Raw genomic sequence first — 14,951 nt, 5'->3', positions numbered from 1 at the left:
TCGTGTGGTAGCAGGCGGTTCCGGAGGTACTCTGGTCCAATGCCATGTAGGGCTTTAAAGGTCATGACCAACACTTTGAATTGTGACCGGAAACTGATCAGCAGCCAATGCAGGCCACGGAGTGTTGTAGATACATGGGCGAATCTGGGAAGCCCCAGATATAGGTGTTATATGGGTGTACCGAGGTACACTAATGACAACTCACGTAGTTGCATTCTGGACCATTTGGAGTCTCCAAAAACTTTTTGAGGGTAGCCCCATGTAGAGCCCATTACAATAATCAAGACAGAAGGTGATTAGGGCCTGAGCGACTGTGTGTAGAGTCGCCAGGTCTATATAGGGTCGCAGCTGATACACCAGGTGAGCCTGGGCAAAGGTCCCCCTGGCCTCATCCAAGAAATGATGTTTAAGGTTCAGTTTTGATACAGGAGGACACCCAGGTTGCAGACCCTATCTGTGAGGGTTAAGGTTTCTCCTCCCAGGACGATGGTCGGACAGATCGAATGGTCCTTAGGAGGAAATGCCCACAGCCACTTGTCTGGTTGAGCTTGAGCCTTTTGGTCCCCATCCAGACTCCTGGTACCAGCACATCACATCCACCGCTTCACTGAATTGGCATGGGATGGAGATGTATAACTGTGTATCATCTGTGTACTGGTGATACCTTACCCCATGCGAACAGATGATCTCACCCAGTGGCTTCATGTAGATGTTAATAGTAGGGGGGAGAGGACGAACTGCTGGTGGAGTGCCACTATCTTCTCAACAACATTACCCAGAAAGGGCAGGTTGGAGACTGGTCTATAATTCTTCAATTTGGCCTAAAACCAACCCAACACAGCGCATCCAACCCAAAATATTTTTAAAGATAATTTTGATGAAAATATCAGTAAACTGTAGTTCTGGAAACTGATATCAACCACTTTGATATCTAAATTTATTTCCAAATTTTTCATGGGGTCTCAGTGGTGTGAACTGGATTTAATAAATAATAAAATGATAGGTGATTAATAAATGGCCTATGATTGTTCACATCACTTGATTTTCAAATATTTAATGAACTATCTGCTCTCTCACTTCACAAATTTTTAGAAATCAGATCAAATGCAAAAAATGGTCCAAAGCAAAAATAAAACTTTCAAACATTCCACACGAATCAGAGATTCTTGTTCCTCATTATATTTTCCCTACAATTAAGATGTGGTCTCAATAAGATAATGTAGCATTTCGGGGGAAAGATACAAGCTAATAGACCAGCCCCAGAGGCCAAGATGGAGAAGATCTCCACAGCCACCATCGACTTCCCTTTGGTGCTCAAATAGGCTGGGAGGAAGCTGATCCAAACACTGCAAAAGACCAGCATGCTGAAAGTAATGAACTTAGCTTCATTAAAGCTGTCTGGCAATTTCCTAGCCAAAAAAGCCACTATGAAACTGACAAGGGCCAAGAAACCCAGGTAGGCAAGAACAGTGTAAAACATTGAAGCTGAGCCTTCATTACACTCCAAGATGGCCTCACCTACCAAGGAGTAGAAATCAAAGTTGGGAAATGGGGGAGAGATTACCAGCCAGGTGGCACAAAGAATTGCTTGAATCAGAGGGCAGGCTAAGATAATGGAGTTGGTCAATGGTTTTCCTAAGAATTTCCTTGCCTTGTTCCCTGGTTTGGTGGCTATGAAGGCCAGAACCACCGTGATAGTTTTTGCCAACACAGAGGAAATTGCAAGGGAAAAGACAATGGCAAAGGCAATTTGTCGGAAAAGACAAGTGAACTTCCTGGGTCGACCAATGAAGAGGAAGGAGCAGAGGAAGCAGAGCAGGAGGGAGACCAGGAGGATATAGGTGAGATCTCGGTTGTTGGCCTTGACAATTGGTGTGTCATGATATATAATGAAAATTGCCAGAACTGCCAATGTGTTCATAAAGAGAAAAAGAGTGAGAGACACTAAAGTGTATCCCAGGATGTCTTGATAAGAGAGGAAGTGGATCTTCTTCACAATGCAGTGGTCCTTCTCCTTGTTGGGATATTGGTCTTCTGGGCAGGGGTCACAGTGAGCTGCATCTGAAATCAAGAGTGACTTTGTATTTCAAAAATTGTGTTATCAAAACACAGTTGATAACTCTGGATATTTTAATTAGAGATAAGGATATTTTCAGCTCTTTGGCTTTACTTCTCTGTGTTATACTTTAGAATAGAATATAGTAGAATAACAGAGTTGGAAGGGAACTTGAAGGTCTTCTAGTCCAACCCCCTGCATAGGCAGGAAACCCTACACCACTTCAGACAAATGGTTATCTAATCTTTTCTTAAAAACTTCCAGTGTTGGAACCTTTACAACTTCTAGAGGCAAGGCGTTTCACTGATAGTTTTCACATCAGTTTCTCCTTAGTTGTAGGTTGCTTCTCTCCTTGATTAGTTTCCACCCATTGCTTCTTAGAAACATAGAAACATAGAAGACTGTTGGCAGAAAAAGACCTCATGGTCCATCTAGTCTGCCCTTATACTATTTCCTGTATTTTATCTTAGGATGGATATATGTTTATCCCAGGCATGTTTAAATTCAGTTACTGTGGATTTACCAACCCCGTCTGCTGGAAGTTTGTTCCAAGGATCTACTACTCTTTCAGTAAAAGAATATTTTTTCATGTTGCCTTTGATCTTTCCCCCAACTAACTTCAGATTGTGTCCCCTTGTTCTTGTGTTCACTTTCCTATTAAAAACACTTCCCTCCTGAACCTTATTTAACCCTTTAACATATTTAAATGTTTCGATCCTGTCCCCCCTTTTTCTTCTGTCCTCCAGACTATACAGATTGAGTTCATTAAGTCTTTCCTGATACGTTTTATGCTTAAGACCTTCCACCATTCTTTTAGCCCATCTTTGGACCCGTTCAATTTTGTCAATATCTTTTTGTAGGTGAGGTCTCCAGAACTGAACACAGTACTCCAAATGTGGTCTCACCAGCGCTCTATATAGCGGGATCATAATCTCCCTCTCCCTGCTTGTTGTACCTCTAGCTATGCAGCCAAGCATCCTACTTGCTTTTCCTACTGCCCGACCACACTGTTCACCCATTTTGAGACTGTCAGAAATCACTACCCCTAAATCCTTCTCTTCTGAAGTTTTTGCTAACACAGAACTGCCAATGCAATACTCAGATTGAGGATTCCTTTTCCCCAAGTGCATTATTTTACATTTGGAAACATTAAACTGAAGTTTCCATTTCTTGTCCTGCTCTTAGGTGTCTTGGAAAATAGCTTGACTCTCTCTTCTTTGGGGCAGCCCCAGATTTTTCATTCCACTTTGAGGTGCTCCTTGAGCAACTTGCCTGTTTGATTAGAGATGGTCTCTTCTGGGCAAGAGGCACATTCATAGCAACAAATGAGCCTCCCCTCTGCAACTTTCTTGACTTGTCCAGGAATGCAGCGTTTCACACATCGGGAGAAAGGCTTGGTCTGAAATGAGAGATTTTAGCATTGAGAGGTTTAGAACATTCTGATGGACTGCAGGATCTGTATAAAAATGCCTCTTCTTGCTTAATTAGGATGAGAGTTTCCATCTCAATAGTCCCTTCCCCTTCTCTCAGTTCTCCTGAACCCTGGAAGCAGCATCTGGTCCCTACCTGGTTGGCCCACACAATGGCGTCAGAATCAATGCTGAACTCTTCAGCTGAAGGAGCCTCAGGATTGGCCCATCCGACTTTCTCTTGAAGGATCGTCATATTTGCAAAGACGACCCAATTGAGGATATCAAATCCTGTATATTTCATTCCAGTTTCTGAAAAGGAGACTTCCTCCCCAGCGGTGTTGTTGAAAAGGACCTTTCTCAAGAAGACAGGCATCTGGAATTGCAAAACAAGCAAACAAACAAGTCCATGAAAGGGAAGAAATAGAAATAAATTGTCAGGGCTGCCTCTGTCCATTTCCTAGAAAGGAAAAATCCTCAGTTCCATAAATTTAGAGAAAAGTACTTTTACCAGGAATGGACCAAAAACAAGCCATTCCAGGCAAGCTCTGAGACAAAGTGCACAAAAATAGCAACTTGAAACAAACTGTACAGCCCAACCCCCTTGCAGTTACTCAACCAGAAGGCTGCTATCTACCAAAGCTAGAAGAAATGTGATACCCAGTTATACATCTCCACCCCATGTCCAGTCAACGAAGCAGTGGAAGTGATGTGCCAGTGCCTGGAGGCTGTTGGGCCCTGAATGGGTGTCAACAAACTCAAACTCAATCCAGACAAGATGGAGTGGCTGTGGGTCTTGCCTTCCAAGGACAATTCCATCTGTCCATCAATTACCCTGGGGGGGGAAACTACTGACCCCCTCAGAGAGGGTTCGCAACTTGAGCATCCTCCTTGATCCACAGCTGACATTGGAACATCATCTTTCGGCTGTGGCAAGGAAGGCGTTTGCCCAGGTTCGCCTGGTGCACCAGTTACGGCCCTATTTGGACAGGGAGTCATTGCTCACAGTCACTCATGCCCTCATCACCTTGAGGTTCGATTACTGCAACGCTCTCTACATGGGGCTACGTCTGAAAAGTGTTCGGAAACTTCAGATCGTGCAGAACGCAGCCGCGAGAGCCATCGTGGGGCTTCCAAGATTTGCCCACATTTCTTCAACACTCCGTAGCTTGCATTGGCTGCCAATCAGTTTCCGGTCACAATTCAAAGTGTTGGTCATGATCTTTAAAGCCCTACATGGCAATGGACCAGATTACCTCCGGAACCGCCTGCTACCGCACGAATCGCAGCAACCGATAAGGTCCCACAGAGTTGGCCTTCTCCGGGTCCGGTCGACTAAACAATGTTGTTTGGTGGGCCCCAGGGGAAGAGCCTTCTCTGAGGCGGCCCCGGCCCTTGGAACCAACTCCCCCCAGAGATTAGAACGGCCCCCACCCTCCCTGTCTTTTGTAAACTACTCAAGACTCATTTATACTGCCAGGCATGGGGGAGTTGAGATAGCTCTTCCCCCTAGGCCATTACAAGTTATGCATGGTATGTTTGTGTGTACGTTTGGTTTTATAATAGGGGTTTTTAGTTGTTTTATTATTGGATTGTACATGTTGTGTTTATTATTGTTGTTAGCCGCCCCGAGTCTACGGAGAGGGGTGGCATACAAATCCAATAAATTATTATTAAATTATTATTATTAATTGACCTTGGAGAGATAAGCAAAGTCCAGACCGTAGTTGAAAAATTCTCCACTGATCCCTGCCTCTTTTTCTAAGGCAGCAAGCAGCAGGCTAATTGATGGTGATTTCTTTTAAAATTGCAATATGTGGAATATTATTCTAAATGCAGAACATGAAACAGAGATGGGGTTACTCAGAATTTTCTGGATAGGCCTTTAACAGACAATTTAGCATTTCTTTAGTTTACTATACCCCAGTGCAGAACTAGAATAGCAAGTGTGTTCTTAGTTGATAGAGAAATGACCTTTGGTGAATAAGAGGGCAAATAAGAGGGAAGTGAACACAAGAACAAGGGGACACAATCTGAAGTTAGTTGGGGGAAAGATCAAAAGCAGCATGAGAAAATATTATTTTACTGAAAGAGTAGTAGATCTTTGGAACAAACTTCCAGCAGACGTGGTTGGTAAATCCACAGTAACTGAATTTAAACATGCCTGGGATAAACATATATCTATTGTAAGATAAAATACAGAAAATAGTATAAGGGCAGACTAGATGGACCATGAGGTCCTTTTCTGCCGTCAGTCTTCTATGTTTCTATGTTTCTATATATTTCACTTTAAGGTTAAAAAAGAAAGCTATTTTCCCCTCAAATGAAAGTGTGGAGGGAGACAAATATGCTTGTGGTAAAATGAGACAATTCCATTTGTAAATTATAACCTGTTGTTGCACCAGAATCCTAACCGAACTGGAAACAATTGTGTTCTCCGTGCCAATGATGCTAAACTATTTAATACCACTGACAACACTGCTACTCTTCCAAAAGACCTTGACCATGTAGCTGAATGATTAAAAAAAACCGGGCAACTTCAAATCTCCACCACTAAATGCTCCATCTTACACATTGGTAAAAAGAATCAGAATACTAAATATAAACTTGGAGGAATTGAACTTGATGACCCTCACTCTGGAGTACTCATCTCAGTCCTAGAGCCCACTGCAACAACATTGCCAAAAAGGCTTTAAGAGTTTTTAATCTAATCCTTCGCTGCTTCTTCTCTTGCGACGCCGCAAAGTCCCTGAGGGGATCGAGGTTTCAGAGGGACTCAGGGCGACCCAGACGCATGGGGTCACTCACGAACGTGAATCCTAGAAAGAAAACTTGGACACATTTCTCTCCAGGTGAAATGACACAGTATTGAGCTGTGCACACCCTTTTATTGGGGGAATATGCAAATTGGGTAAGGTTATACGTATATGTCAAGTGGTATACAAATATCCAGTAACGTAACTCTAAGATATGACACAACTTCCGAGTCCTTCCTATCTACATATGGCACGTAACTAGTTTCTACTGAACAAATGTCTCTCATGGCCAATTTCCTGGGACCTTTGTTGTTAGAATGGCTATCTCCTGTTTACCTCAAGGCAAGGTCTTTTATTGCTGCCTTTGTCCTGTTTATCCCAGGAAATGTAAATATGCACCCTTTTATCACACAGTTCTCATCCTGCTGACACATTCTTGTTATTCAAGGGGAGCTGCCATGAACCACTTTATGGCCAGTCACTTCCTCAAGCAGAGTTCACCAGAAATGCAGACTCGCTTTGTGACCTATGTGCAGTCCTGTTTCTGGCTAATGGGATAAAAGTGAATAAGGCATTTATGTCAGAAGTCCAGATATCAAATCCTATCCTAACATTATGCTACGGCAGCTACATTCTCTGGTAATATTGAACTGCTAACAAGAGGGTCAGGCCCAAAGTCATTATTTATTTATTTATTTATTTATTATTTATTTATTATTTAGATTTGTATGCCGCCCCTCTCCGAGGACTCGGGGCGGCTCACAGCAGAGAAAACAAATCATAAATAATCCGAGCAAGTTTAAAACATTTTAGATTTAAAAGAAAACCCCATATACTAACAGACACACTCACAAGCATACCATGCTATTTAATATCTACATGAAACCGCTAGGTGAGATCATCCAAGGGCATGGGGTGAGGTATCATCAATACGCCGATGATACCCAGTTATACATCTCCACCCCATGTCCAGCCAACGAAGCAGTGGAAGTGATGGGCCGGTGCCTGGAGGATGTTATGGCCTGGATGAGTGTCAACAAGCTCAAACTCAACCCAGACAAGACGGAGTGGCTGTGGATCTTACCTCCCAAGGACAACTCCATCTGTCCATCCATTACCCTGGGGGGAGAATCACTGGCCCCCTCAGAGAAGGTTCGCAACTTGGGCGTCCTCCTCGATCCACAGCTGACATTAGAGAAACATCTTTCAGCTGTGGCGAGGGGGACGTTTGCCCAGGTTCGCCTTGTGCACCAGTTGCGACCCTACTTGGACCGGGAGTCACTGCTCACAGTCACTCATGCCCTCATCACCTCGAGGTTTGACTACTGTAACACTCTCTACATGGGGCTACCTTTGAAAAATGTTCGGAAACTTCAGATCGTGCAGAATGCAGCTCCGAGAGCAATCATGGGCTTTCCCAAATATGCCCATGTTACACCAACACTCCGCAGTCTGCATTGGTTGCCGATCAGTTTCCGGTCACAATTCAAAGTGTTGGTTATGACCTATAAAGCCCTTCATGGCACCGGACCAGATTACCTCAGGGACCGCCTTCTGCTGCATGAATCCCAGCGACCAGTTAGGTCCCACAGAGTGGATCTTCTCCGGGTCCCGTCAACTAAGCAATGTCGCCTGGCGGGACCCAGGGGAAGAGCCTTCTCTGTGGTGGCCCCAGCCCTCTGGAACCAACTCCCCCCAGAGATTAGAACTGCCCCCACCCTCCTTGCCTTTCGTAAACAACTTAAAACCCACCTCTGCCGCCAGGCATGGGGGAATTGAGATCCTCTTTCCCCCTAGGCCTTTACAATTCTATGCATGGTATGTATGTATGTATGTTTGGTTTTTATATTAATTGATTTTTAATCATCAATACCAAATTAGTATTGTACACTGTTTTATTGTCGCTGTTAGCCGCCCCGAGTCTCTGGAGAGGGGCGGCATACAAATCCAATAAATAAATAAATAAATAAATACACAATTTAAACATGCCCAGGGGGAGATGTCTTAATTCCCCCATGCCTGATGGCAAAGGTGGGTTTTAAGGAGTTTACGGAAGGCAGGAAGAGTAGGGGCAGTTCTAATCTCCGGGGGGAGTTGGTTCCAGAGAGCTGGTGCCGCCACAGAGAAGGCTCTTCCCCTGGGGCCCGCCAACCGACACTGTTTAGTTGACGGGACCCGGAGAAGGCCCACTCTGTGGGACCTAATCAGTCGCTGGGATTCGTGCGGCAGGAGGCGGTCTCGGAGGTATTCTGGTCCGATGCCATGAAGGGCTTTAAAGGTCATAACCAACACTTTGAATTGTGACCGGAAATTGATCGGAAGCCAATGCAGACTGCGGAGTGATGGTGAAACATGGGCATATCTAGGTAAGCCCATGACTGCTCTCGCAGCTGCATTCTGCACGATCTGAAGTTTCCGAACACTTTTCAGAGGTAACCCCATGTAGAGAGCATTACAGTAGTCGAACCTCGAGGTGATGAGGGCATGAGTGACTGTGAGCAATGAGTCCCGGTCCAGATAGGGCCGCAACTGGTGCACCAGGCGAACCTGGGCAAACGCCCCCTCGCCACAGCTGAGAGATAGTTTTCTAATGTGAGCTGTGGATCGAGGAGGACGCCCAAGTTGCTGACCCTCTCTGAGGGGGGCAATGATTACCCCCCCAGGGTGATGGACGGACAGATGGGATTGTCCTTGGGAGGCATAACCCACAGCCACTCCGTCTTATCCGGGTTGAGCTTGAGTCTGTTGACACCCATCCAGGCCCCAACAGCCTCCAGGCACCGGCACATCACTTCCACCGCTTCGTTGACTGGGCATGGGGTGGAGATGTAAAGCTGGGTATCATCGGCGTATTGATGATACCTCACTCCATGTTCTTGGATGATCTCACCCAGCGGTTTCATGTAGATGTTGAATAGCAGGGGGGAGAGGACCGACCCCTGAGGCACCCCACAAGGGAGAGACCTCGGAGCCGACCTCTGACCCCCCACTAACACCAACTGCGACCGGCCAGAGAGGTAGGAGGAGAACCACTGAAGAACAGTGCCTCCCACTCCCAACCCCTCCAGCCGGTGCAGAAGGATACCATGGTCGATGGTATCGAAAGCTGCTGAGAGGTCAAGAAGCACCAGGACAGAGGATAAACCCCTGTCCCGGGCCCGCCAGAGATCATCCATCAACATGACCAAAGCGGTTTCCATGCTGTAACCGGGCCTGAAGCCCGACTGCTGGGGACCTAGATAATCGGCTTCTTCCAAGGACCGCTGGAGCTGGAGTGCCACCACCTTCTCAACAACCTTCCCCATAAAGGGAAGGTTGGAGACTGGATGATAGTTATTAAGTACGGCTGGGTCCAGGGAGGGCTTCTTGAGGAGGGGGCGCACGAGCGCTTCTTTATAGAGTGTTGGAAAAACTCCCCTCCCCAAGGAAGCGTTGGTAATCTCCTGGGCCCAGCTCCGTGTCACCTCCCTGCTGGCCGAAACCAACCAGGAGGGACACGGATCCAGTAAACAGGTGGCGGAACTCACAGCTCCAATGGCCTTGTCCACTTCATCAGGTGTCACCAGATCAAACTCTTCCCAGACAGGTGGACAAGTACGTGCCCCAGTCACCTCGACTGACTCGTTGTCAGTCGACTCTGTTTTATGTGAATTATGTGAATTCAAAGGTTGGCCTGACACAGTTTGGGAGTAAGAGAGAGAGAGAGAGATGACAGTCCTATCTCCTCTTGAAAATGTCCAACATTGGGGAGTTCACAACCTCCGCTGGCAGGTTGTTCCACTGGTTGATCGCTCTGACTGTCAGGAAGTTCTTCCTTATTTCTAGATTGAATCTCTCCTTGGTCAGCTTCCAGCCATTGTTCCTCGTCTGGCCCTCTGGTGCCCTGGAAAACAGCATGACCCCCTCCTCTCTGTGGCAACCCCTCAAATACCCATAGATTGCTATCATGTCCCCCCGGCCCGTCTTGTTTCTAGGCTACCCATGCCCAGTTCCAGTTACCTTCCAGGTCTTCACGCACAAAGGGTGTGGTTTCTTCTGGCCCCTCTTCAATGCCCATTGTGATTCCCACATATACACAGCATGTAATGCATGTGCCACAGAATAGACCGCATTGTAGATGCTGTAGCTGAAACCAGTCATCTTTTCATCAAAGACAGAGGCTGGGAGATTGTCCAGGTTCTCCTCTCCTGTGCAAACCCTTCGGCCATCAGGTGAGGACACACCTGCCTTCAAAATCTGACAGTCAAATACAACTTCCCACCATTCAGGGAGAAAGATGTCTCCATGGGGTTTGTGTGGATTCAGAGCCCAGAGGTAATCTTTGAATCCTGGCACCAGGTTTGTGTGAACCGTGAAAGACAAAGCGCCATGGAGGGATTTTAATTTCATCCAATCGTAGTAAAAGCCAATAGCTGAAAATTCCCATTGGGTGGTCAGGATCCAGACCTTCCCAGAAGAAGTGTGATTTTCTTCTTCATAAATGTAGAGGGTTTCTATAAGTCTTTGCAGAGAATTTGAATCGCTAGAGATAATCACAACATGAGCATCACTGTTCAAAATGGTCCAAAGCACATCTATTTCATCATTGTGCAATTCACTGAAAATTGAGATTCGGGGTAAGATCTGTTTTACAAATTGTATGCAAATATCATTCTGGGCAAGGGTGGCACCAAAAGCCTGCATGAAAAGAACACTGTTCTCTGACTTCTGAACAACAATCCCAACCCAGTTCCACTGGAAATATAGAAGGAGTTGAACAATGGCTGTGATCTGTAGGTGATATTGGGGATCAAGCTGATAGAAGGTGGGGAACTGCTTCTTATCCTTCAAAACAGGCTCAGAGAAGCGGTAACCTAGCTGAAAGAGGGTGGAGATGGCAGACAAGGAAGAGGTTAATCAAGGAAAAGGAATCTAAATTTTTTGTTCCTAACCTGAAACCTTCTAGATTAGCAGGATTCTAGACCCCAATGCCCATAACCTTGCTAATAATAATAATAATAATAATAATAATAATAATAATAATAATAATAATAAATTCTCTGTAAAGAAACAGATGAAACAATCGATCACATACTCAGCTGCTGCAAAAAGATCGCACAGACTGACTACAAGCATAGACATGATGCTGTGGCACAGATGATCCACTGGAACTTGTGCCGGAACTACCATTTACCAGTGGCAAAGAACTGGTGGGATCATAAGCCTGAAAAAGTGGTCAAAAATGAGCAAGCAAAACTACTGTGGGACTTCCGACTTCAGACTGACTGAATTCTGAAGCATAACTCACCAGACATTGTGATCGTGGAGAAAAAGAAAGTATGGATCATCGACATCGCAATCCCAGTAGACAGCAGAATTGAGGAGAAGCAGCTAGAGAAATTAGTGAAATACGAATATCTAAAAATCGAGCTGCAACGACTCTGGCATAAGCCAGTGAAAGGGGTCCCAGTGGTCCTTGGCACGCTGGGCGCAGTACCAAAGGATCTCAGCAGACATTTGAAAACCATTGGAATTGACAAAATCTCCATCTGTCAATTGCAAAAGGCCGCTTTGCTGGGATCGGCAAAGATAATTCGCCGCTACATCACACAGTCCTAGGTGCTTGGGAAGCGCCCGACTGGTGATGAAATACGAAATCCAGCATAGTGATCTCGTTTGCTGTGTTGTACTGACATACTAATAATAATAATAATAATAATAATAATAATAATAATAATAATAATAACAACAACAACAACAACAACAACAACAACAGAGTTGGAAGGGACCTTGGAGGTCTTCTATTCTAACCCCCTGCTTAGGCAGGAAACCCTACACTACTTCAGACAGATGGTTATCCAACATCTCCTTAAAAACTTCCAGTGTTGGAGCATTCACAACTTCTGGAGACAAGCTGTTCTACTGGTTAATTGTTCTAACTGTCAGGAAATTTCTCCTTAGTTCTAAATTGCGTCTCTCCTTCTTTAGTTTCCACCCATTTCTTCACGTGCTTTGGAGAATAGGTTGACTCCTTCTTTGGGGCAACCCCTGAGACATTGGAACACTGCTGTCATGTCTTTCCTGGTCCTTCTTTTCAAAATCTACCTGTATTTCCTTCGCAACCCCAAGACAGATTTTTGAGTTGGGGTTGAGGTACTGGATCTGAATAAGGAAGCTAATTTTACTGGGAGCATGTTGCTTATTCAGCCAAACTCTCCTGACTGACTCATCACTGGAATAAAAAGAAATGTAAATCTCTTTAATTTAAATTGAGTTCTTAACTGGGAAGGATTACAGGCTGCAAGAGCTACATTCCAGGATTAGCTTGGAGGCAGCTGAAAACCCATTGAAGTCAACCTGCCAATTACACTACTCAGCTGTTAATTTTATCAAGCAGGTCACAGAATTGACTGTGCAGATAGTTGGGACTAATAACACAAGGCAAACCCTACAGTGTTACATCTGCATCTCCCCTTTCACCCTGTTACCTGTCCAAGTACCTGAGAAGTCTTGAAATAGCCAAACACAGTTGCCATCTGGTAGGAAGTTCTGGAGTTGAGACCCCCAAGGACAGAGAGAAGATTGTCCTGTGTGTCGCACTTGTAGTTATGAAATATTTTCCCCTGACTGGAGAGCAGAGACAGGCTGACATCTTCCGTCATGCTGGCATACTGATTCTCTTGGTAGATGCGGAAGCCCAGGGTGATGTTGGGGAGAAGCTGTGGGTCTTTGTTGACTTCCTGAATGGCAAATGCCAAGGCCAGAATGTGTTGGTAGTTCTTGGGAACAGGTCTTTGTTGCAAAGGTTAGAGGAGAATAGACAGGAAAAAGAGGGAGAGGTATATGTGGTTAAGAAAGCATTATCAGGATTCTAGGAGTTAATCATAAAACAAACCAATACAAATTGGAGGATGTTAGGGCCTGGATGAGTGTCAACAAGCTCAGACTCAACCCAGACAAGACGGAGTGGCTGTGGATCTTACCTCCCAAGGACAACTCCATCTGTCCTTCCATTACCCTGGGGGGAGAATCACTGGCCCCCTCAGAGAAGGTTCGCAACTTGGGCGTCCTCCTCGATCCGCAGCTCACATTAGAGAAACATCTTTCAGCTGTGGTGAGGGGGACATTCGCCCAGGTTCGCCTTGTGCACCAGTTGCGACACTACTTGGACCGTGAGTCACTGCTCACGGTCACTCATGCCCTCATCACCTCGAGGCTTGACTACTGTAACGCTCCCCACATAGGGCTAACTTTGAAGAATGTTCGGAAACTTCAGATCATGCAGAATGCAGCTGCGAGAGCAATCATGGGCTTCCCCAAATATGCCCATGTTACACCAACACTCCGCAGTCTGCATTGGTTGCCGATCAGTTTCCGGTCACAATTCAAAGTGTTGGTTATGACCTATAAAGCCCTTCATGGCACCGGACCAGATTACCTCAGAGACCACCTTCTGGTGCACGAATCCCAGTGACCAGTTAGGTCCCACAGAGTGGATCTTCTCCGGGTCCCGTCAACTAAACAATGTCGCCTGGCGGGACCCAGGGGAAGAGCCTTCTCTGTGGCGGCCCTGGCCCTCTGGAACCAACTCCCCCCAGAGATTAGAACTGCCCCCACCCTCTTTGCCTTTCGTAAACAACTTAAAACCCACCTCTGCCGCCAGGCATGGGGGAATTGAGATCCTCTTTCCCCCTATGCCTTTACAATTCTATGCATGGTATGTATGTATGTATGTTTGGTTTTTATATTAATGGATTTTTAATTATTTCTAATACCAAATTACTATTGTACACTGTTTTATTGTCGCTGTTAGCAGCCCCCAGTCTCCGGAGAGGGGCAGCATACAAATCCAATCAATCAATCAATCAATCAATCAATCAATCAATCAATAAATAAATAAATAAATAAATAAATAAATAAATAAATAAAAAATAAATAAAAAATAAATAAAAAATAAATAAAAAATAAATAAAAAATAAAAAATAAAAAATAAAAAATAAATAAATAATAAATAAATAAATAAATAAACAAACAAACAAACAAACAAACAAATAAATAAACAAACAAATAAACAAATAAATAAATAAATAAACAAACAAACAAACAAACAAACAAACAAATAAATAAATAAATCTAATTTACTGCTGTCAGGAAACAGGATTGTTGTCAATCACTTGTTCCTGCTACTATTATCAACAGTGTTGTGTTAAAGTTTCCTCTCTCTCTCACTCCCCAACACGTTTCTCTGAGTTGCTGCGGAAATGATCATTTACAGCATGATATACATGATATACAGCTCTACTATCATCCCAGTGCTGAAGAGGCCCTCCATCAAGGAACTGAATGACTACAGACCAGTTGCTCTAACATCTATAGTTTTGAAAACCTTTGAAAGGCTAGTGATGTCCCACTTGAAAACCATCACGGATCCACTGTTAGACCCCCTGCAAGTTGCATACCGAGCAAATAGATTGTCAGATGATTCTGTTAATATGGCTCTGCACTACACCCTACAGCATCTTGAATTTCCAAAGATCTATGCTAGGGTCCTCTTTGTAGACTTTAGTTCAGCATTCAACACCATCATACCGGACATTCTTTAATTAAACTAAATCAGCTAATGGTACCTGAATACAGTTGTAAGTGGATCACAAGCTTCTTAAGAGACAGGAAGCAGCAGGTGAAGCTAGGAAAAATCACATCAGATACCTGTATGATTAGCACAGGGGCTCCCCAAGATTGTGTACTCTC

At 44.7% G+C, this 14,951-nt stretch overlaps 1 protein-coding gene across 1 annotated transcript; it reads right to left on the bottom strand.

Moving 5' to 3' along the window:
- Positions 1-1,156: 1,156 nt before the first annotated feature.
- Positions 1,157-14,622, bottom strand: LOC139158173 (vomeronasal type-2 receptor 26-like). Its single transcript, XM_070735591.1, has 6 exons — positions 14,612-14,622; positions 12,701-12,992; positions 10,221-11,078; positions 3,623-3,841; positions 3,321-3,455; positions 1,157-2,050 (listed from the first exon to the last, which is right to left on the bottom strand). Exons 1-6 carry the CDS (start codon positions 14,620-14,622, stop codon positions 1,157-1,159), a joined length of 2,409 nt encoding a protein of 802 aa, XP_070591692.1.
- Between the last annotated feature and the right edge of the window lie 329 nt (positions 14,623-14,951).

Source organism: Erythrolamprus reginae, chromosome 1, assembly GCF_031021105.1.
Source record: "Erythrolamprus reginae isolate rEryReg1 chromosome 1, rEryReg1.hap1, whole genome shotgun sequence".
NCBI classification, from domain to species: Eukaryota; Metazoa; Chordata; class Lepidosauria; order Squamata; family Dipsadidae; genus Erythrolamprus; species Erythrolamprus reginae.
This window is presented reverse-complemented; position numbering and strand designations above follow the sequence as displayed.

Excerpts from the sequence above, each read along its gene's own strand:
- LOC139158173 (XM_070735591.1), bottom strand. Across the intron at positions 11,079-12,700 it reads GCTATTTCAAGACTTCTCAG|CTAGGTTACCGCTTCTCTGA; the intron begins GTACTTGGACAG and ends ACCCTCTTTCAG. Across the intron at positions 3,456-3,622 it reads CCATTGTGTGGGCCAACCAG|ACCAAGCCTTTCTCCCGATG; the intron begins GTAGGGACCAGA and ends CTCTCATTTCAG.